The sequence below is a fragment of the Bos mutus genome, chromosome 7 (genome assembly GCF_027580195.1).
Source record: "Bos mutus isolate GX-2022 chromosome 7, NWIPB_WYAK_1.1, whole genome shotgun sequence".
Taxonomy (NCBI): Eukaryota; Metazoa; Chordata; class Mammalia; order Artiodactyla; family Bovidae; genus Bos; species Bos mutus.
Window position 1 is genome coordinate 12,035,203 of NC_091623.1, and position 24,258 is coordinate 12,059,460.

General features: G+C 41.1%; 1 protein-coding gene across 3 annotated transcripts in view; it reads left to right on the plus strand.

Moving 5' to 3' along the window:
- Window positions 1–24,258, plus strand: part of MSH3 (mutS homolog 3) — a 182,690-nt gene that overhangs the window by 24,509 nt on the left and 133,923 nt on the right. For all 3 annotated transcript variants that reach the window (XM_005904548.2, XM_070373062.1, XM_070373063.1), the window contains exon 9: window positions 23,154–23,266. In XM_005904548.2, coding sequence (XP_005904610.2) covers window positions 23,154–23,266 — 113 coding nt within the window. The remainder of the gene's footprint in view (window positions 1–23,153; window positions 23,267–24,258) is intronic.

Genomic DNA, 24,258 nt, shown 5'->3' on the forward strand with positions numbered 1-24,258 from the left:
AATCCATTGATCCCATTTATCAGTCTGGTGAGAAAGGCAGTCTAGGTTCCCCCTTGGCCTTTGCTAGTATGGATGGGGTCAGATTGTATTTTTTTCTGTGGTGTTTGACTGGAGTAGGGTGGTTATTGTCTAAGAATTTCCGATCTTGTTTGGCTGTCAAAAATTCTTTCCTGCGTGTTTGTCTGGGGAGAGCAGGCTTGTTAGAGCCTTTTTGTGTGCTCCTGTTGGAGACTGTCAGCTTTTTCACCTCCAAAGCTGGGCTGTATGTGGCAAAAGTAAGCCCAGGGGACTCCCCTCCACGTCACTCCTCAGGTCTCAGGTTCCCTGCTGGTCTGCTCTCTGTCCGTCTTCCAGAGTTGGCTTCTATTTGTTTTATGTGTAATGTGCAGGGAATTGTACTTAGCAGAAGAGAGGGGAAAGAGTGTGTCTGCACTTTCTTCCCAGAGCAGAAGTGCTTCTAGTCAGGATCTTATTCTAGAGATTCTTCTGAGTATGAATGAACATTGCTTCCTGGATATTTTCTCTAATTTAAAATAGTTTTTATTACTCTTTGGTATTGCCTAAAGTTTATGCATGTTAGAATAATTTTAAAAGCACAGCCAATGGGGAAAGTCCACCTTCCATTCCTGGGTGAATTAACAATCTGTGTCTGGAGATCTGCTGCTTGATGAAGGGTAACTGGCAACTGGGTCAGAGGTAAAAAACAAAATAACATATTGGTTGACATCCATTCCGTAACCTCAAAATAGTCAACCATAAGACTTCCAACTACCAGGACAAGACTCTGTTCCCATGGGCAGGAGAGCCTTGTCGGCTACCATCCATGGGGTGACAAAGAGTTGGACAGGACTAAGTGGCAACAGCAACACTAATTTGATTTAATATACGTAATACTGAGCTTGATGGCATTTCTACAAGCTTGTTTGGGAGCCCCGCACACGATAGGAGCTCAGAGAACTCTTGATGAGTTCTTAGGACTCTTTTCCTCAGCACCATCGTGAGCGCTTTCTCTCACTTTGTACCTTCAGCTCTGATGAGCTCTTCTTGGCCAGGCTGAGCTGGGGTCTCCACCTCTTGGGAGTGGACATGGGCACTGAACACGCTGTACTAGATTGTGTTCTGGATTGCCCCAGCCCTAACAGGAAGGCTGCTGGGGAGAAGAATGCGTGATCAGTGGATCTGCATGTTGAACCATGGCCCACCACAGGGTTAGTCCTTACCTGGTGGGGCCATTGAGACCAGGGGAGGGCTGAGTATCACCTGACATCTTTAAGATGGTTTGTGTCCCTGGGGAGGCCTGCACCTGCCACATCAAGGAGGTGCTTTTTGAACTGTGGTCACAAGTCATTGGTGGACTGTGAAGACAATTTCGTGGGTTACAGTTACCACTTAGAAAGAAAATGAAGTACAGTAGTGTAGAGTCAAAGATAGATGGGTGTGTTGTATGTGATAAGCTAAGAATTGTTTTATGAAACTTCTTTTTTTTTAATTTATTTATTTTAGTTGGAGGCTAATTACTTTACAGTATTGTAGTGGTTTTTGCCATACATTGACATGAATCAGCCACGGGTGTACATGTGTTCCCCATCCTGAACCCCCCTCCCACCTCCCTCCCCATCCATCCCTCAGGGTCCTCCCAGTGCACCAGCCCCGAGCACCCTGTCTCATGCATCGAATCTGGACTGGCAATCTGTTTCACATATGATAATATACATGTTTCAGTGCTATTCTTTCATATCATCCCACCCTCGCCTTCTCCCACAGAGTCCAAAAGACTGTTCTATACATCTATGTCTCTTTTGCTGTCTTGCAATAGGGTTATCATTACCATCTTTCTAAATTCCATATATATGTGTTAGTATACTGTATTGGTGTTTTTCTTTCTGTCTTACTTCACTCTGTATAATAGGCTCCAGTATGAAACTTTTTCTATTTGCTTATATCCTAATCAGTCCTTTAACCCAAGAAAAAGTTGCATCAAAGACAGATTGACTTCTGGTCATTCCAGTTAACAATAAATTAAACAATGTAGACAAAACACATTAGCTAAATAATGCTTCCTTTTCCATTCAGCTTCACAAACGTTTATTGTGCATTTACCATGGATCGTCTTGAGATTAGAAGATCCATGACCTTTGTCCCTTGTGTGTGTGTGTTAGTAGCTCAGTCGTGACCGACTCTTTGCGACCCGTGGACTGTAGCTTGCCAGGCTCCTCTGTCCATGAAATTCTTCAGGCAAGAATACTGGTGTGGGTCGCCATTCCCTTCTCCAGGGGATCTTCCCAATCCAGAGATCGAGCCTGGGTCTCCCACATTGTTTACCATTCTAAGCCACCAGGGAAGCCCTTGCCTGTTAAAGGCTACCAGTCTGTTTGAAAAGCCAGCATATGTGCAAATCACTGCAGTACAAAGCAGATTATACAGTGTGTGTGATAGGAAAGCAAACTAAATACTAAGAGAGTACATGAGAGGGTGAGGGTAATTCTTTGTGAACCAGCGCTCCTTGGAAGGACAGTTATGACCAACCTAGACAGCATATTAAAAAGCATAGACATTACTTTGCCAACAAAGGTTCGTCTAGTCAAGGCTATGGTTTTTCAGTGGTCATGTATGGATTTGAGAGTTGGACTGTGAAGAAAGCTGAGCACAGAAGAATTGATGCTTTTGAACTGGGGTGTTGGAGAAGACTCTTGAGAGTCCCTTGGACTGCAAGGAGATCGAACCAGACCATCCTAAAGGAAATCAGTCCTGGGTGTTCTTTGGAAGGACTGCTGCTGAAGCTGAAACTCCAATACTTTGGCCACCTGATGCGAAGAGCTGACTCATTGGAAAAGATCCTGATGCTGGGAAAGTTTGAGGGCAGGAGGAGAAGGGGATGACAGAGGATGAGATGGTTGGATGGCGTCATTGACTCGATGAACATGGGTTTGGGTGGACTCCAGGAGTTGGTGATGGACAGGGAGGCCTGCTGTGCTGCAGTTTGTGGGGTCACAAAGAGTCGGACACGACTGAGCGATTGAACTGAACTGCTTGGTAGAAATACAATTTAAGTCACATATGTAATTAAAAATTTTCCAGCAGCCACATTAAAAAGCTAAAAGAAATAGATGCAATTAATTTTTAATAATTCACTTTTTAAATTCAGTATATCCAAAATGTCATTTCAATATACAGCTCTGTTATATTCTGCTTTCTGTATTAAATCTTTACATTACTTTTTACAAAATTTTCAAAGTACAGTATGTATTATACACTTCCAGCACATCTTAGTTCCAACCAGCCACATTGCAAGTGCTCAGTGGCTACATATGAGTAGTAACTGCTATATTAGACAAATGCAGTTTTTTGCAGTGTAGGGGGAGCTTCATGCAAGAGAGTGCCTAGAAGGATAAACAACACTTAACTAGACAGGTGTTGGGGAAATATATTCCACAGTGAGAGAAAAGTTTAAACAAAGATGAAATATGAGTTTGTAAAAAATACTGGGTAAAGCTCTTAGTATATACCAAGTATATTTGGTGACCATTGCTCATATTAACTCATATAATCTTCACAACAGCCCTTTGTGGTAATTACTATTATTATATAGTAATCACTATATAATTTATAAATTACAAATTTGTATATGAGGAAACAGGTGCCGGTGGTCTAGTAGCTACCAAGTAGCATGGTATGCTTACATGTATCTATTTGTCTATCTCCAAAGATACGGTGTCCCAAATCCAGGATCTGGATCTGTGAGTATGTGAGGTTAAATGACAAAGGGAGGTTAAAATTGCTCCTCAGCTGACTTTAAGGTAGGGAGAGGACCCTAGATTCGGCAGGTGGGCCCAGTGAATCACCAGAGTCCTTTAAATGTGGACAAGGAGGCAGAAAAGTCAGAGTGATACGATGTGAGTGTTTGACCCACTCAGATTTCTTAGAGGATGGAGGAAGAGGCCAGGAGCCATGAAACGTAGACTGCCTCTAGCAACCGGAAAGGGCAAGGAATCAGATTCTCTCCTTGAGCCGTCAGAAAGGAGCTCAGCCCTGTTGATACCTTGATTTCAGCCCAGTGAGGTCAGTGTTGGAATTCTGACCTACAGAACTGAGGTAAGAAATGTATGTTGTTTTAAGCCGCTAAGTTTTTAGCAATTTGTTACATATTAATAGAAGAGTTATACGCTACCATTATGTGTGGGTACTGGGTAGTCATGCAAACTATTTTACTTCCTGTGGCTTGTAGCTTTAAAGAATTTTTTGTTAATTGGTAGATGGTTACAGAATGAAGTCAAACCATTGCCTTCCTTCCTTGAATGCCCAGTTTCTTTTGCTTCCTTTTTCAAACTAGCTGACAGTTGTTTAATACTCTTGACATCGACGTAACTTTTACAAGTGGGAATGTAAAAACTAGCTGGCTTCTGACTGAAATATTAGTAGTTTGGAAGCACTTGATAAAATGATTACTGTCCTTTTAAGGCTGAGCAATTCCTACTTGCTAAGTCAGGCAGTCACTGATGTATAAGTTACCTTGTAGGTAAGGATACTTGGCAGTCTTTTATGTAACTTTTAACTATCAACCCCCAGAGACCACAGAATTTACCTGTGGGTGATTAAATTGAGTAAGACAATTGATTGCTCACCCATACAGAATAAAATCCTATTTCTTCTACCTACTGGAAAACCGTGGGAACAGCCTGGTCTACAGGTTGATTGTCATATTCTGCCTCCTTTCCGCCTACTTATTGCTACCGAGACACAGAACTTAGCCTCTCAACGCGTTCTGTCATTTTCCCGCAGCTGCTGAGGAAAGGGCGTCCTTAGGTTACTTCCAGGGCCCTGTGTACAGTAAATTATATGCCCCTGAAAGGAGAGACGCTTCCCTCAGGCTTCTTGTTTGCTTGTTTCCTTCTCTCTGTCTTCCCCTCTGTACTGACAAAGGGGACATGTGTTTTTTTCAGTCCCGCCGTTGTCCCATACACTGCCTTTGTCAAAGTGCTGGTATTTCACAATGCTCTGCAGATACATAGATGAAAAGGATTTTTTTAAAAAAGAACAATTCCAGAGTTAATTACTGGCTAAAGTTGGAAATAGTCATGGGATTCATTCATCCCCGGGGGCCGTGATGATGTGAAGTGTTTGTGGATGTCTTCCCTCCAACTTTAAAAGTAGAAAACTTTGACTTTTCCTACTTGGTGCTGCCTTTGTTTCAGAAGCTTAGTGAGTGCCAGCCTCATCTTCCAGAATTCTCTTTGTGGCTTAGGGAATGTGTGTGTTCTCCGGCATTCCTTCTCAGAGGCTCTGGGCTGTGCTGATTGCTTCTGAGAGGGGACAGGTGCTTTTTGCCTGCTCGGCAATCCTTACTTGTGTCTAAACCTTATTTTTTATACATAAGTAAGGAGATAGTGATGTTGTTTTATAGAGAGTTTTAGTTTTCACTTGCATACTCGTCTACTGATTCGACATTTTTAAGCAACAAGTTATGCAAAAAGGTTAAATTAATTGATTTTACCAGAGTTTGAGTTGCAATGGGCTTCCCTGATAGCTCAGTTGGTAAAGAATCTGCCTGCAATGCAGGAGACCCTGGTTCAATTCCTGGGTCAGGGAGATCCGTTAGACAAGGGATAGGCTACCCACTCCAGTATTCTTGGGCTTTCCTTGTGGCTCAGCTGGTAAAGAATCTGCCTGCAACGTGGGAGACCTGGGTTCGATCCCTGGGTTGGGAAGATCCCCTGGAGAAGGGAAAGGCTACCCACTCCAGTATTCTGGCCTGGAGAATTCCATGTATAGTCCATGAATTGCAAAGACCCCATTTGAGTTGCAAACCCATTGCTTGTGTAAGGTAACATGAGGCCAGGAATATGGCGCACTTTCTCCTGTCTGGTCCCTTGTCCCTCTCTCTGGTTGCTCTATGCTGATGGTCATGTTCTAAACATGTCATATACAGTGAGAGATGGCATAGGACCATGGTCTGAGTGTTGAGTCTGGAGCCAAACAGCCTGTGTGTGAATCTTAGCATCTTAGCTTCCCGTTTTTTGTTTTTTTTTTAAAGCTATGGATCTTGTTAACCTCTATTTGGCTCTGTTTCCTTATTCAAAACAGGTATATTATAATAGAACTTTTTCATAAAGTAGTAGTGGTGATGAAGTTAGTTAATACAAGTAATGGTTTAAAACAGTACATAGAACATAGGAAGTGTTCAGTAAGTGTTAGCTCTTTTTTTCATTTACTGCTTGTTTTCTTTTTCTTTTTTTTACCATTATTAAGTTATTCTTATGTGGTACGCTGGGTTTTGTCCACATCTGTCTTCTAAAATAGCCCATATTTTCACAGTCTTAGGCCTTTATGAAGTTCTCCTACAGTTTTCAGTTGGGGTTCTGACCTTGGCTATACATTGACGTAATCTGTAGATATTAAGGGCTTCCTTGGTAGCTCAGAGGGTAAAGAACCTGCCTGCAGTGCAGGAGGCCTGGTTTGTTCGATCCCTGGTTCAGAAAGCTCACTTGGGAAAAGGGATTGTAGCTCTTAGATGCTGAAGCCTGTGTCGTTGGTCTGTGTTAGATCTAGCTTGTAGAGGCTTGGGAGACTGGCTAATTAATTATGTTCTCATGGAACTTGCTTTCTGGTTGTTAAAGCCTTGGTAGCTTAAAATCAGCCGTGGTGAGCATATTTACACTCTTTAAATTGGTTGCCACAGCATGCCTCTCAATGTACTAGGTATCTCAGTGATTCATTTATAAGCATCTCTGAATAGATGTTGAGCCTTTCCATGGGGTTATGTTAGTTTGCTGGGACTGATGTAACAAAGTACCACAAACTGGGTGGCTTAAAAAACAGAAATCTGTTTTACTTCTGGAGGCTAGAAATCTAACATCAGGGTTCCAGCAAGGTTGGTTTCTTGTAAGGGCTGTGAGGGAAGGCTTTCCCAGGCCTCTCCCCTTGGCTTGTAGATGGCCATCTTCTTCCTATGTTTCTTTATATTGTCTTTCTTTTGTGTGTTTCTGTGTCCAGGGGCTTCCCTGGTGTCTCAGCAGTAAAGAATCCACCTGTCAATGCAGGAGATGCGGGTTTGATTCTTGGGTTGTGAAGATCCCCTGGAGAAGGAAATGGCAACCTGCTCCAGTATTCTTGCCTCTGTCGTGGAATTCTCCAGGCAAGAATACTGGAGTGGCTTGCCATGCCCTCCTCCACAGGATCTTCTTTCCCCAAGCCAGGAGAACTCACATCTCTTGTGTCTCCTGCATTGGCAGGCGGGTTCTTTATCACTTGCCTTGGGCTTCCCTGTGGCTCAACTGGTAAAAAATCCACCTGCAATGTGGGAGACCTGGGTTTGATCCCTGGGTTGGGAAGCTCCCCTGGAGAAGGGAATGGCTACCCACTCCAGTATTCTGGGCTGGAGAATTACAGGGACTGTATATAGTCCATGGGGTTGCAAAGAGTCAGACACAACTGAGCAACTTTCACTAACTTACTTCTACCACGGGTGCCACCTGGGAAGCCCTGCAGAGTCAGACACGATTTACCAACTGAGCATGAACTCGAGCTGTGTCCACATTTCCCCCTTTTATAAGGACACCGGACATACTGAACGGGGACCCACCTAATGACATCACTTCAACTTGCTGACCTCTGTAAGCACTCTGTCTCCAAATAAGCTGACATTCTGAAGTACTGGGGTTAGGACTTCCACATCGGGCTTCTAGGAGGACACAGTTCAACCCATAACACACAGCTACTGCTGCTAAGACGCTTCAGTCGTGTCCGACTCTGTGTGACCCCATAGACGGCGGCCCACCAGGCTCCCCGTCCCTGGGATTCTCCAGGCAAGAACACTGGAGTGGGTTGCCATTTCCTTCTCCAATGCATGAAAGGGAAAAGTGAAAGTCAAGTCGCTCAGTCGTGTCCGACTCTTCGCGACCCCATGGTCTGCAGCCTACCAGGCTCCTCCGTCCATGGGATTTTCCAGGCAAGAATACTAGAGTGGGGTGCCATTGCCTTCTCCAATAACACACAGCAGGGACCTCCTTTTCTCTTTTTTCCCCATTTATTCCTGTAGTGAAGATTTGTTGCATTGAAAAGGAAACATCAGTTAGTTATTCATTGTACTATGAATTGCAGATTGTCAGTTTGTTGATTTTTTTTTTTTCGTTTAGGTTTTTTTCTTAATTTATTTTTAATTGAAGGATAATTGCTTTACAATATTGTGTTGGTTTCTGCCATACATCACCATGAATTAGCCATAAGTGTACATATGTTCCCTCCCTCTTGAACCTCCCTCCAAATATTTTTTTGAAGCAGCCTTTTCTGGTGATAATATCAGAGTTTTGTATTTGATGAGGAAAACGTTAGTTTAGGAAGATTGCTTGTTTTAGGTTTTCTCATGCAGCCTTGAGCTTGTTAATGACCTCAAAAGGCTTATGATCCAAGTGAAATTGTCTTGATTTTGTGTCTGTCACTGAGAGAATGTTTTTAATCATGCATGAAAAAAATTTGAGATGACTTTCCACTAATCTGAGAATGTAATGCTGATGATTCTCTTCAGAATTCTATAAAATGATTGAGTTCTCAGAAAGTAGGGTTTTGTTTGCTTTTCTTAAAGGCATATAATATCAGATAATGATTTTGTGATTTTTGTGACTGCAAAAAAATGTCTTTCAGTCACAGGAAATGTAAATTAATTTGTAAAAATTTGCTTGGTATTAGGATGATTGTATGTATGTAAAACAGTGGTTGACATTTAAACTGTGATCATCTCAAAGCATGTAAATATGGAATGTACTTTTTAGAGTTAAATGTTTTTCTTCAAAAAGAAGTTGCACCATAGTTTTTGCTGAATAAATGCTAGAATTAGGATCTTATTCCAAAAATGTATTTGAAATACACATTTGCATAGGAATTTGTTAGTCTAAATGTTGAGTATAGTTGCTCAGTCATGTCTTACTCTTTGCAACCCCATGGACTGCAGCACGCCAGGCCTCCCTGTCTATCACCAATTCCCACAGCTTGCTCAAACTCATGTCCATCACTTCAGTGATGCCATCCAACCATCTCATCCTCTGTCGTCCCCTTCTGTCTTCAGTCTTCCCCAGCATCAGGGTCTTTTCCAATGAGTCAATTCTTCGCATCAGGTGGCCAGAGTGTTGGAGTTTCAGCTTCAGCATCAGTCCTTCCAATGAATATTTGGGACTGATTTCCCTTAGGATTGACTGGTTGGATCGCCTTACAGTCCAAGGGACTCTCAAGAGTCTCCTCCAAAACCACAGTTCAAAAGCATCAATTCTTCAGTGCTCAGCTTTCCTTATAGTCCAACTCTCACATCCATACATGACCACTGGAAAAACCATAGCTTTAACTAGATTGACCTTTGTTGGCAAAGTAATGTCTCTGCTTTTTAATATACTGTTTAGGTTGATCATAGTTTTTCTTCCAAGGAGCAAGCCTCTTTTACTTTCATGGCTGCAGTTACCATCTGCAGTGATTTTGGAGCCTAAGAAAATGAAGTCTCTCACTGTTTCTGTTGTTTCCCCATCTATTTGCCATGAAGTGATGGGACCGGATGCCATGATCTTAGTTTTCTGAATGTTGAGTTTTAAGCCAACTTTTTCACTCTCCTCTTTCACTTTCATCAAGAGGCTCTTTAGTTCTTCTTCACTTTCTGTCAGAAGGGTGGTGTCATCTGCATATCTGAGGTTATTGATATTTCTCCCGGCAATCTTGATTCCAGCTTGTGCTTCATCCAGTCCGACATTTCGCGTGATGTACTCTGCATAGAAGTTAAATAAGCAGGGTGACAATATACAGCCTTGACGTCCTCCTTTCCCAATTTGGAACCAGTCCGTTGTTTCATGTCCGGTTCTAACTGTTGCATCTTGACCTGCATACAGATTTCTCAAGAGGCGGGTCAGGTGGTCTGGTATTCCCATCTCTTGAAGAATTTTCCACAGTTTATTGAGATCCACACAGTCAAAGGCTTTGGTGTAATCAATAAAGTAGATTTTTTTTGGAACTCTCTTGCTTTTTCCATGATCCAGTGGATGTTGGCAATTTGATCTCTGGTTCCTCTGCCTTTTCTAGATCCAGCCTGAACATCTGGAAGTTCACAGTTCACGTACTGTTGAAGCCTGGCTTGGAGAATTTTGAGCATTACTTTGCTAGCGTGTGAGATGAGTGCAATTGTGCGATAGTTTGAACATTCTTTGGCATTGCCTTTCTTTGGGACTGGAATGAAAACTGACCTTTTCCAGTCCTGTGGCCACTGCTGAGTTTTCCAAATTTGCTGGCATATTGAGTGCAGCTCTTTCACAGCATCATCTTTTAGGATTTGAAATAGTTCAACTGGAATTCCATCACCTCTTCTAGCTTTGTTCATAGTGATGCTTCCTAAGGCCAATGTTCAGATTTCTTAATAGAATATTTTCAGCTATAAATTATAATGGCAAATATCAAAAGCTTTAATTTTTAATCAGCTTTAATTGAGTATAATTTACATGCAATACAATTTACACAATTTAAGTGTATAAGTCAAATCAGTTTTGAAAAAATATATACATCAATGTAACCACCACCCCAATTAAGATATAGAACATTTCCCTCTTTTCAGAAATTTCCCTGTACCTCTTTGGATTCTTCTCCCTACCTCCACCTCCTACTCCAAACGAATACTGATCTGGTTAGACTGTTACAGAGTTTCACATAGATGGGCTCATTACAGTATGCATTGTTTGTGTACAGCCCCTTACAGCATAAAACCTATGAGTGTGTGAGTAGTTTGTTCCTTTTTATTGTTTGTAGTATTTCCACAGAATTTGTTTATCCATTCACTTGCTGAACGTTTGAGTGTTTGCCCATTTGCAGTAAAGCTGCTGGGCGTGTTGGTATTCTAGTCTTCTTGGGACATGTATTTCTATTTTGGGCAAATACCTAGGAGTGGAATCGCTGGGCTGTGTTGGTAAGTATATATTTACCTGTATAAGAAACAGCCAAACTTTTAATTTTATTTATTTTTGGCTGCACTGGGTCTTTGTGGTGTGCATGAGTTTTCTCCAGCTGCTGAGAGCAGGGGCTACTCGCTCGTTATGGCACACAGGCTTCTGGTTGCCATGGCTTCTCCAGAGTGTAGGCTCTGGAGCCTGGGCTTAGTAGCCTTGCATCATGTGGAATCTTCCTGGACCAGGGATCAAATCTGTGTCCCCTGTGTTGGCAGGTGGATTCCTAACCACCGGACCACTAGGGAAGCCCAACCAAACTCTTAGTTACCCAATTATGTGCTGTCGTCAGCAGGATATGAGGATTATAGTTGTCCTATATCTTTGCCAGTCCTTGGTGTTAACATTGTTTTTAATTTTAGCCATTATAGTGAGTGTGAAGTCGTGTCTCATTTTTGGTTTTAACTTACTTTTTCTTTTTTGATCACCAATGATGTTTTCATATGCTTCTTTTGCTTGTTAAAGAAGAAAATGGGTTGCCCTCCTACACTATTGGTGGGAATGTAAATTGGTGCAGCTACTATGGAAAACAGTATGGAGGTTCCTTATAAAGCTAGGAATAGAATTGCCATAAGATCTAGCAGTCCCATTCCTGGGTATATATCTAGAGAAAACTCTAATTTGAAAAGATACATGCTTTTGTGTTTAGCATCACTATTTACAGTATCCAAGACATGGAAACAACCCTAAATGTCTATCAACAGATGAATGAATAAAGAAGATTTGGTACATATATAGAATATTACTCAGCCATAAAAAAGAATGAAATGACGTTATTTATAGCAACATGGATGGACCTAGATTATCAGAGATTATCACACTACGTAAAGTCAGTCAGACAGAGGACGACAGATACCACACGATACCACTTGTCTTGTAGTTCAGTTGCTAAGTTGTGTCCAGTTCTGCAGCTCCATGGACTGCAGCATGCCAGCCTCCCTTGTCCTTCACTGTCTTCTGGTGTGTGTGTGCTCGATCACTCAGTCATGTCTTGACTCATGTGACCCCCATGGACTGTAGCCCGCCAGGCTCCTAGGTCCATGGGATTTCCAAGGTAAGAATACTGGAGTGTGTTGACATTTCCTTCTCCAAGGGATCTTCTTGATTAAGGGATCGAACCCACATCTCTTGTATCTCCTGCATTGGCAGGTGGATTCTTTACCACGAGTGCCACCTGGGAAGCCCTTACTATCTCCTGGAGTCTGCTCAAATTCATGTCCATTGAGTTGTTGATGCTGTCTTAACTATCTTATCCTCTGCTCATTATATGCAGAATCTAAAATGTCGTACAAATAAACTTATTAACAAAACAGAGAAAGACTCACAGACGCAGAAAACAAATTTGTGTTTATCAAAGGTGGGAGTGGAAGAGGGATAAATTAGAAGTTCGGGATTAATGGATGCAAACTGCTATATACAAAATAGATAAACAAGATCCTACTGTATAGCACAGGGAACTACATTCAGTATCCTGTAATACACCGTGATGGAGAAGAGTATGGGAAAAGATATGCGCATATGTGTGTGGATTTGGGTGCTCAGTCGTGTCTGACTCTGCAGCCCCATGGACTGCAGCCTGCCAGGCTCCTCTGTCCATGAGATTTCCCAGGCAAGAATTCTGGAGTAGGTTGCCATTTCTGACTCTAGGGGATCTTCCCCACCCAGCTTGGACCCATGTCCCTTGTGTCTCCTACATTGGCAGGTGGTTGCCTTACCACTGTGCCACTGGGAAGCCTGAAATCATTTAAACATACACATACATTCCACTCTTTTTCAGATTCTTTTTCCATATAGGTCATCCCAGAGTGTTGAGTAGAGTTCTCTGTGCTGTACAGTAGGTCCTTATTAGTTACCTATTTTATATGTAGTAGTGTGTATATATCGAGGTTATCAGTTTTAGAGTTTAGCAGCTTTTGTTAATTTTTCTAACGCTTAACTTTAAAATTAATCCATATCTTTTGTTTTCTCATTTTTAAAAATTAAAAAAATTTTGATTTATTGGAATTCAGTTGCTTTACAGTGTTGTTCGTTTCTGCTGTACGGCAAAGTGAGTCAGCTACATGTATATCCATATATCCATATATCCTCCTCCTTGGTTCTCCTTGCCACTCCCACTTCTCATCCCACCCATCTAGGTCACCATAGAGCACCCAGCTAAGCTCCCTGTGCTGCACAGCAGATTCCCACTGGCTGTCTATTTTACACATGGTGGTGTGTACATGTCAATCCCAGTCTCCCAATTCATCCCATCCCCTGCCTGTCCTGTGTCTGTTCGCTGTCTGCATCTCTATTCCTGCCTTGCAAATAGGTTCATCTGTACCATTGTTCTAGCCTCCACATATATGCGTTAAAATACAATATTTATTTTTCTCTTTCTGGCTTACTTTACTCTGAAGACTGCTATTTAAATGACCCTTAGAATGACTTCTTTTGTTTCTCCTTGTTTAATGAAAACGGTTTGTGTCTATTTTGGGGGGGCAGTAGTTTCTGCAATCCCTCTTTAGCTTTTCCTCAGCTTCATCCCTGGAGTGAAAAAGCTGCCGTTAGAAACACATCGTGGGAGCTACTGAGAATATTTCTCATTGCTGGCGTGGTCTTTCCTTTGTGCCTGTCCTGCCCAGTTCCATCTGTTTTTAAAGCTCTCTCTTTTGCCCTTGAGCACCTGACTACTGCTATCTCTCATTCTTAAGTAGTAGTGAGAATATTAATAATAATAGCAATAGCTAACAGTAGGTATTAGATACCTATTCTAAGGGCTTTATATTTATTGACTGACTTAATCGTCACAAACCCTATGAGGGAGCAGCTGTTCTTTTAATACAGATTTCCAGGAAACTGAGGCCTAAGGCTGTTAAGTCTAAGGTATTCCACCAGTAAGGGGCAGAACTGGGATTTCACCCAGATTTTCCTGGTTCTGAAGCACAGGCTCGGAACCACTCTATTATACAGCTTCTCAGGAAAAACACAGAGAAGCAGCCATTCCCTTCCTTCACCTCTGCTGCTTCTGGATTTCAAAAGGAGTAATGTTACAAGCTGGAATCAAGATTGCCGGGAGAAATATCAATAACCTCAGATATGCAGATGACACCACCCTTATGACAGAAAGTGAAGAGGGACTAAAAAGCCTCTTGATGAAAGTGAAAGAGGAGAGTGAAAAAGTTGGCTTAAAGCTCAACATTCAGAAAACGAAGATCATGGCATCTGGCCCCATCACTTCATGGGAAATAGATGGGGAAACAGTGGAAACAGTGTCAGACTTTATTTTTCTGGGCTCCAAAATCACTGCAGATGGTGACTGCAGCCATGAAATTAAAAGACACTTACTCCTTGGAAGGAAAGTTATGACCAACCTAGATAGCATATTCAAAAGCAGAGACATTACTTTGCCAACAAAGGTTCGTCTAGTCAAGGCTGTGGTTTTTCCTGTGATCATGTATGGATGTGAGAGTTGGACTGTGAAGAAGGCTGAGCGCCGAAGAATTGATGCTTTTGAACTATGGTGTTGGAGAAGACTCTTGAGAGTCCCTTGGACTGCAAGGAGATCCAACCAGTCCATTCTGAAGGAGATCAGCCCTGGGATTTCTTTGGAAGGAATGATGCTAAAGCTGAAACTCCAGTACTTTGGCCACCGCATGCAAAGAGTTGACTCATTGGAAAAGACCCTGATGCTGGGAGGGATTGGGGGCAGGAGGAGAAGGGGACGACAGAGGATGAGATGGCTGGATGGCATCACCGACTTGATGGACGTGAGTTTGAGTGAACTCTGGGAGTTGGTGATGGACAGGGAGGCCTGGCGTGCTGCGATTCATGGGGTCGCAAAGAGTCAGACACAACTGAGCGACTGAACTGAACTGAATGTTTTATAGCACAGTTGACATTATTTTGGTTAATATTCCATGAAACTTTCATTCCTTTGTAATGCATATTACGGTTTGTATTTCTCTCTCTGGCAGTAAAGTTCTTGACAAAAAGTATGTGGGCTTCAAACAAAGTAACTATTTCTGAAGGTATTACTTTACAAATCTATTTCTGAAGGTATTACTTTACAAACCACAGTCCCGCGGGTCCAGTAGAAAGCACAGGTCATCCTGGCCTGTGGTTATTCTTCTGGGAAAGCTTCTTAGAGGAGGTGAGTCCTGGCTGGCTTGTTAAGTTAGAATGTGTGCACAGGCCTGTGGCTGTGGTATGTGGAGATGGGTGGTAAAAAGATTCATGATTGGGATAGACTGAAAGATTAAGAAGAGATGGAGGTTTTAAAATACTGTTCCATGGGAGTTCATCCTTGGGAAAGATTTCTTGGGTCAGGGAAGAAGAGCTGATTATGACTGTGGACAGAAATGACGCCTTCTCTAGGCCCCTGGACTTTCTGCCCCCTTTTCCTCTCCCTTCATCTTCCCCTTCCCACTGGCTCCCCAACTTTGAGCACTCTAATTCTCTTTATTTTCCTAACCTTATTGCAGATAGAAGTGCTTTCCTTCAGGTTAGCAATTTCCAGACAGATTAGCAATTTTTTGATGGCGTGTTACCTGTTTTTTTGTTTTTTGTTTTTCCCTCTTAAAGTAACTACTAATGTAAAAGAAAAAATAAAAACCAGATTTTCTTGGAAAGACATGACTTTAGCTAGTATAGACGTCTTCCCTTAAGATAAGATCTCCTATCTTAGTCTTTAGAACAGCAAGCACAGCTGCCGGTCTTGGTTACTCGCTGGACCTTAGGCCTTCTCTCTGCCTCAGGCCCCATGGGGTTTACACAGTGCGCTAGGAAATTCTCAGTCCTTCCCCTCGCTCCCCAGCTGGGCTGTCCTCTGGGGCCACGTCCTAGTGTTTCTTTACCTCAGCTGTTTCTAATCCTGCAGGGGCTTGGCCCTAAAGCTGCTTTTACTTTCTAGCCCCCAGCAGTAACTTGGCAAGGGTCCTTCTCGCTCTGCATGGTGGGGAAGGGGGGGTCATCGTGGTCTCTAGAATCTCTGACTTATCCTCTGTCTCCCTCTCGGTTGGGGCTGAAGCAGCCTCACCAGCTGAAATCAGGCTGGGTTTTTCTCACTTCCATTTGTTGCCATCTTTAAGATGCTCTCTGTGAGATGGTGTCTGCCTCCTTCTCTGGACAGTGAAAGACTCCTTTTTGACTTTTCTAAAACCCTATACTTTCTACTGAGTTGTTACTGAATTTTTAAAAAGTAGAAAATGAGCATCTTGGTTCACATCAGTGAAAAGCTTGAAGGTGGGCTGGAATTAGGCATGGCTGGGTTTATGAGCTCTTCTCCTTTGTCTCCCACTCTGGTGTTGGCCGACGGCTTGTGTTCCGCAAGGTGGCAGGATGGCGGCAGCCACTCCGTCTCCTGATCTCCTAGCCTTTCAGGTTCAAGTTGGGGGAAATGGACAGACGTCTTCCGGGAGCGCCTATGTAAATCTGGTTTCCTTTTTTTTTTCTCTCTTCTTAATAAGCAGTTTTTAATAAGTAGTATATTCTAATGGATCAGAAATTTAAAAGTCTTAAAAGAATATGGGATGGAAAGCTTTTCTTCTATCCTGTCCTTTTTATCTTTAAGTAGCTCTCTTTGTCTTGTTGTAATGCTTTTTGTCCTGAATTTTACCTTGTCTAATAGCAAAATCTTGTCCCACGCTTTTTAAAAAAAATTTGTGTTAGCCTAATATATCCATCTGGGCAGTTTTTACCATCTATCCATGCCGGGGACCAGCCCCGGCTGATCCAGGGTATTCGAAGCGGGGACGGCGTCGGCGAGGATCAGGAAACAACTGCTTAATTAAACGTTAATTAAGGATATAAAGAGTAATAGAATGAGGATAGCTCAGTGAAGAAATTCAGTGGAGAAAAGAGGCTGAAATAAGGATAGCTCAGTGAGGAAATTCAGTGGAGAAAAGAGGCTGAAATAAGGATAGCTCAGTGAGGAAATTCAGTGGAGAAAAGAGGCTGAATAATTCAGCCAGAAGGTAAGAGAAAGAACGACATGGTGAGACCAAATTTCGGTGAACAAGGCCGGCACTTTATTTTCCAAAGTAGTTTTTATACCTTAAGTTATGCATAGAGGATAATGGGGGAAGGGGTAGAGTCATGCAGCAAGCCAGGCTTTCTTCCTGCAAACTTATCATATGCAAAAGTTTAGGTGATTTGCATCATCTTCTGGCCCGGAGGCCTTTTCCTCTAAAGGTGATTATTCTAAAGTCAGGCGCCAGCCTCCAAAAAGCATTAGATAAAGTTGCATTCCTACAGAGCAAAGGTGTGGTGGGCTATAACAAGAAAAAGAATTAACTCAAGGGTCCCAGGTTACAAACATTAAAGCTACTATTTACACCAATTATATTAATCAATACACTGCCAGGGACACAGCAGGTAAGGGATATGGAGACTTAGCAGCAAACATTGGCCCAACAAGTGAGAATCCCTTCACCAATACAATTTCTAATCAATCTTTTAACTGCTCAAAGGAATCTGTATTTAGACAGTTTAGAACATCTCATGCCTCTCACAGTTTGGAGGCTCTGAGCAATCACATGTGGCCGGAAAAACCTATTCAGGCAGGCTAGAGGACTTCAAGGGAGTTTGTAGGTTGAAACACTGTCACACCCAGGAATTATTAACTGGAGCTGTAAGCTAACTCTTTTTTCAGAGAGGTAGTGGGGGACAGCCCCCCGTAAAGTCAGAGGTGTAGGTGAAAGCACAAAGCAGAAAGTAGGCAGACTCTGGTTTTGGGGGTAGATTGCTCGAGAATTTCCAGGGAGACTCCTGAGGCTTGATCCCGCCTTTGCGTATGCCAAGCCTCCTTCCTCATGACCTTTGCCAGAGGCGGAGCTCGCTCCCCGCATATCCATTTCTACCCTTTCTGAATGATTTAAAATTTTGTTCCTATTGGTAGTGTAGAAAGTTTTTCTATCTTGTAATCCAGTCTGAGGTTAATTTTCTTTAAATAGGTGAGTTTAACTCACATTTGTTGTCATGGCAGATATATGTGATATTAGCTTGCCGGTATTTAATTTTCTTTTTTAAATATCTTTCAAAGAATCTTTCACTGTGGTATGTTTTCCTTGCTGTTCTGCTGGGGTTATTCTGATATTTTTGTTCTAGTGGTTGTCTTTATAATTTGACATTATGCCCTTTGTCTTTTAAGAAAGTGGTGGCAGTTCCCTATTATGAGCAGTGATAAAATTAATGAATTTCATCCTAATATGGAGACAGCATGACTATGTTACATGGTCTGTTTTATTTAATCTCAACCTCTATTGCATTCTGTTTTCAGAGGACAGAATTTAATCACTCAGCAAGCTTGGAACTCAGTCTGTATTGTTATTATCAGTAAATACACTGTCAGAAAAGGCCTTGAGTTTTCCTAGAGTAGATTATCAGCCTTTAACAAGGCTTTTTTTTTATATATAAAAATGATAGTTTCCAAAGTCAGCATAGATCATAAAATTGGTAAGCTGACATTTGGTCACAATTACATTATCAAAACCTTTGTAGGTAGTCTGTTACTCAACACCTGAAAATTACCAGTTTTATGTCCAAGTTGACTTTAAAAGTTCCTCGGTCTAAAGCTCCCCCTCTTTTTTATTATGGACTCCGCTCTTGTTGAGAGTCTTATCACTGCTTAACTTTTCAAATACAGTATATCTGGCAACTGGCAGGCATGTAATACACAAAAAGGAATTTTTAAATTGGAAATCTTAAGACAGTCCAGCTTTGCCTACCCCGTGTGATGACTGAGACTCCTCGCATGTTGACAGTGGTCCTCCCATCCGGCCCAGAAGGGCAGTTGCCTCCCCAGGTCCCTGGAGGAGCATAGCTTCTGCGGCCTCTTTTCCATTCAGAAGGCTTCAACCCCTGGTCACAAACAGCTTCTTAAGAGGGTGGGAAGATGTTTTTTTGTTTCTGTTTTTTTAAAATCGTTTTTAAAGTCCTGTGTCAATTACTTGACCTTAGTTGACTTCCTTACTGGTTTTTTTGGTGCAAAGATACTGACTGCCCACCTCTAATAGAGCAGCTAAAACATGGACTGCCTTTGGAGATTTACATTTCCACTTCGTACTCTAGTCCTGTGATGGTCACCAGTATTTTTCATATAGATGAGTGTTTGTGGTTTGCACTTTGCCTGTGGATCACCCCCAAAATGCTGCTGAAAATACCCTCTCTCCCCCAGCTTCCTGCTGAATTCAGATTGAACACATTTGGAGTGTGGCACCTGTGCTTTTAATGTTTGTTGCTGGTGTTTTCCACCCGGGTATTTCCGCAGGCTGCAGTTTGAAGAAACCAAGATTGACAGTTCTCTGTTGAACATAGAAATTTTACTAATATCCAGTTTGACAAAATTCTCTGGCTGGATATTACTCTTTATGTATTTAGTGTTTCAGGAAGGCTTTTGTTTTGAAGATACAGTGATTTGATTTTACCATAAAAAGAAAAAAATCTAGGAAACCACAGATTAGAGATTTCACATATAACTCCAACCAGTTTGTGGGGGGGAAAAAATGTAGGAGGGTATTTAACATACAGATTGCAAAATGTTGAATTTAACACTCTTGTAATGCTTCCATGGAAAGCCTCAAAGATAACTGACAAGTCATTTTTTATCAGATTTAATGGGTTTCTAAATTCTTATCTGCTTCTCGAACAAAATGTTAATTAGAACAGTAATTGAGTTACCAGCTGCCTCGTGTGTTCACTCTAGGAACTTGTACAGAAACATTGTGGGACTCATGTAAGGTCACTCATTGCTCTTTGAGTGGCTAAATAACTTTGCAACAGGCTTCTAAAAATTCAGGTATTAAGGGTGTCTATAGGAAGATAAAAATTGACGAGAGATTTGCAAGAGTTAATCTGATACTCTCTGCATTGGATTAAGGTGGAAAAATCCTCTTCAGCACCACAGATGGGGGAAAATCCTCCCTTTAAGATTTCTTTCTGAAGCAGCTGATGCCTGTCTAGTTTTATAGTAGAACAGAAAAAGCCTTTGGAGCTAGGTATGCTGGCACAGACATTCTGGGGGAAAAAACCTAAGAAATCAAGTTTATAACTATTTAAGCAGTACAGAGCATCGTTACAAGTATAATATATTCCAGGAATGCAGGGTTCATTCAGCATTAGAAAATATGAATAATATGAGGTTAAGTGAGAGGAAACCATATGATCATTTTAACACCTGTAAAAAGAATATTAGGTAAGATTCAGTAATCATTTATGACTAATTTTTTTCTTTTTGCAAAAACTGGGGAACTTACCAAGCCTTTGGCTAACAAGTCATTTACTCCAAAACCCACAGCAAATATCATACTTAAGAGCTGAAACTTTGGAAGCATTCCCATTAGCTTCAGTAAGAAACTAAGGATGCCTGTTGGCATTACCTTTGTTCAACGTAGCCCTGGAGGTCTTAGCTTGTAGTGTAATGAGATAGGAAAAAGAAATGAAAAATAGAAATTTTCCTCTTGTGGGTGATATTAATATATACACAGACAATATAAGAAAAAAGTGTTTAGTATAATTGCTGCATATAAGAATTTGGGTTCATGTACACCAATGATAAGCTTTTAATAAATATAATAGAAGAAAAGATTCCCTTCATAGTATTATTAATCTAAGAGTGAGTGCAACCAAAGGTACATATAATGTGGAAAAAATAATGGAACAATATTGTTAGATATAAAAGACATGAATAAGTAGAGATCTTATGCCATCTTTAACAGTGGGATCTCTTAATTTGTTAAGATATCATTTCTCTCTAAATTAGTTCATTGCAATCCAGTCAAAAGCCCAATAAGATTTTTGTAAAACTTGACAAAATGAACCTAAAATTTTAAAGAAAATCAGAAGCCCAGGAGTAATGAAGACAATCTTGAAAAACAAGGTGGAGGCCTTGCCACAGATATTGATACCAAGCCATGGAAATTACAGTACTATGGCCCTGATACAGAGGTAGACAAAAGATAGTAGAATAGGATAGAAGCTAGAAACAGTGTCACATATATACAGAAATGTGGGGGCAGCATCATAAATCAGTAGTAAAAGATGGAATGTTTTATAAATGGTGCTTGGTCATTAATTGATAATCATATGGAAAATAAAAGTGTATTTTCAACTTCACACCATCCCCCCAAATAAATTCGGATTAATTAAATTTGAATGACAAATCTTAAAAGTCTACTCAAATATAAGAAATAATTGAAAATATAAGAAGCATGTCTAGCTTTATGTACAAATCTTGGAAACATAGTACTGAGTACAAAAGCAAGTTGTAGAAGTGTATGTATAATAAAGTATTGCTTATGTGAGATTTAAAACATGAAACAATACAATGTATTGTGTAAAGATGATAAAATATGTTGTAAAATATAAAAACATACATGGTGGTGATATACACCAAGTTGATGGTAGCATTTACTTCTGAAGATGGTAGATGAATATGACTGAAGAGGGACGTGTGCTGGATACATCTGTATCTATAACTTTTTTAGATAAAAATATTCTAAAGTAACATGTGGCAAAATATTAACATCAAGTGAATGTCCAATAGTAAAGAAATGGTTGTATAAATTATGGCTTTTACATACTATCAGATATTTTTTTAGCCATTAGAAAGAATGAGTTGTATCTAGGTCACTTTATTTGGAGGCAATTCCAAGAGTTATTGCTTAGTAGAGAAAACAAGATACAGGAAAGTTTATATAAAGTCGCTCCATTTTTATGAAATGGAGTATGTGTGAGTATATATGTATATGTATGTGTGTATGTGTGAGTATATATGTATGTGACCATATGAACATGAGAAAAATGAGAAAGGATTCCTCCTAGGCTGTTACCATGGCTTGGGAGTGAGGTGATTAGGACAGGAGAAGAGGGAGGGGAAGGGGGAAAAGCAAAATAGGAAATGGATGAGAGTGTACTAGCAGCATGGATGATGATTTGATGATTTTGTTTATGTAATCAGATGAGCATATACACATACATGCATAGTTTTAAAGAAATCTTCAGTTCAGTTCAGTCGCTCAGTCGTGTCCGACTCCTTGCGACCCCATGAATTGCAGCACGCCAGGCCTCCCTGTCCATCACCAACTCCCGGAGTTCACCCAAACCCACGTCCATCGAGTTGGTGATGCCATCCAGCCATCTCATTCTCTGTCATCCTGCCCCAGTCCCTCCCAGCATCAGAGTCTTTTCCGATGAGTCAACTCTTCACATCAGGTGGCCAAAGTACTGGAGTTTCAGCTTTAGCATCATTCCTTCCAAAGAACACCCAGGACTGATCTCCTTTAGAATGGACTGGTTGGATCTCCTTGCAGTCCAAGGGACTTTCAAGAGTCTTCTCCAACACCACAATTCAAAAGCATCAATTCTTCACCGCTCAGCTTTCTTCACAGTCCAACTCTCACATCCATACATGACCACTGGAAAAACCATAGCCTTGACTAGACAGACCTTTGTTGGCAAAGTAATGTCTCTGCTTTTGAATATGCTGTCTAGGTTGGTCATAACTTTCCTTCCCAGGAGTAAGCGTCTTTTAATTTCATGGCTGCAGTCACCATCTGCAGTGATTTTGGAGCCCAAAAAAATAAAGTCTGACACTGTTTCCACTGTTTCCTCGTCTATTTCCCATGAAGTGATGGGACCAGATGCCATGATCTTAGTTTTCTGATGTTGAGCTTTAAGCCAACTTTTTCACTCTCCACTTTCACTTTCATCAAGAGGCTTTTTAAGTTCCTCTTTTAAGTAAAGAGTGGGAGTGGACCTAAGAGGAATTTACTATATTTGACTAGGGAGGCTCTGGTAGAAGAAATGGACTTAGCACAGAGCCAACCAGACAAAGATGCCTTTTCGAGGAAAGAAATACTCAGTGATGTGTTCTCTTGTTAGTGGGTTTACACAAATGATGCAGTTAAATTGATTGCTTTTCCGTTTTTCTCTCTTTGGTGTTTATTAAAGTAACTGTAATTTTAATAAGTTCTTGATAATAGTATGTTTAGAGTGCTCACTATGTGGAGGTGATATAAAATACCAGTAGTTAAAGTAATAGTGTTTTATTAAATATAGACTTTTGACAGGGAAACCTTAGATCTTTTTTTTTTTTTTTTTCATCTTGGGAAAAAATAATGAATGAGTATTTATTTTGGTCAGGTCAGGGCCTGAATACAGATCTTTCAAGATTATGTATAATTATTTTTTAAATTTTCGTTTTTTTTCTTTCAGTGTGCGGGATGATAGAATTCGAGTAGAAAGGATGAAGAATGTGTATTTTGAATACAGCCATGCTTTCCAAGAGGTTACAGAATTTTATGCAAAAGATGTAGTCGACATTAAAGGTAAATATTTTATACGTGTTAGCCATATGTCTGCAAATGTAACTGAGTTGAGATCTGGATAAAAGTGCACATTTGACTTCAAGGCTAGTGAAAGCTAGGTAGTTATTGATAAACGACTGGAAGAAGCAGAGGAAAGCATTCACTGTTCTTACACTTATCAGATGGATTACTGCAGTTGCTTTTTGTAGTTGTGACCATTTTAGTAATGTGGTGTTTTTGACATATTCATGGAGTGTGACAAGTTAATTACTGAGTCATCTTCCTTCTTTCTTCCCTCAAAAGGTGGCCATGATTTTCCTTGCAGTTTTATAAAATGTGTGGAGAAATGTCCTAAGGAAGGCTAGCACTTCTAAAAATTAATGCCCAGAATTAAAATACCAGAACATTGTTGACAGGGTCTTAATAGGTTGAATCCATTATTTGTCTGATTCACGTTTCCTCAGCTGAGTGTCTGTTTGATCTGGCCTGCACCCCTCATTCTTGCCAGTCCAGCTTATGTTAAGATCCGTTTTTATCCTGTTGCAAAGCTTTCACCCTTGGACCAACCTCCCCCAGCTCCCTCTTAGGCATCAGTGTCTTATGGCATTTTCCCCCCATTCTTTTTAATCTCATGGTGTCTTGGCCAATGCCAAGGAATCATCAAATTATGCTCAGCTAAAGACAGGACTAAGTCATGAAAATACATAAGCCACTCTTGGCATCCAGTTCACCTAGAATCACATAGGACAGAAAATCCAGTTTGCTGGCGCAGCACCATTTCTTTAGCGGGAGGAGTCCTCTCCATCTTTGCAGCAGTCCATAGAGCCACTGGGCGCTGAACTTCCCGGCATCCTCTAGTGACAACTCAGCTGCAAAGAAAGCAGGTGGATGCAGGGTCTGCCCTACAGGAAACCTTAGCTCTTGCTGGAATTTCTCCAAAGGACATACCAAGTTCAAAGAGTCAGTGTACTGAAGGAAGGCCAAAATTCTAGAATCAGGTAATTCCTCTCCTA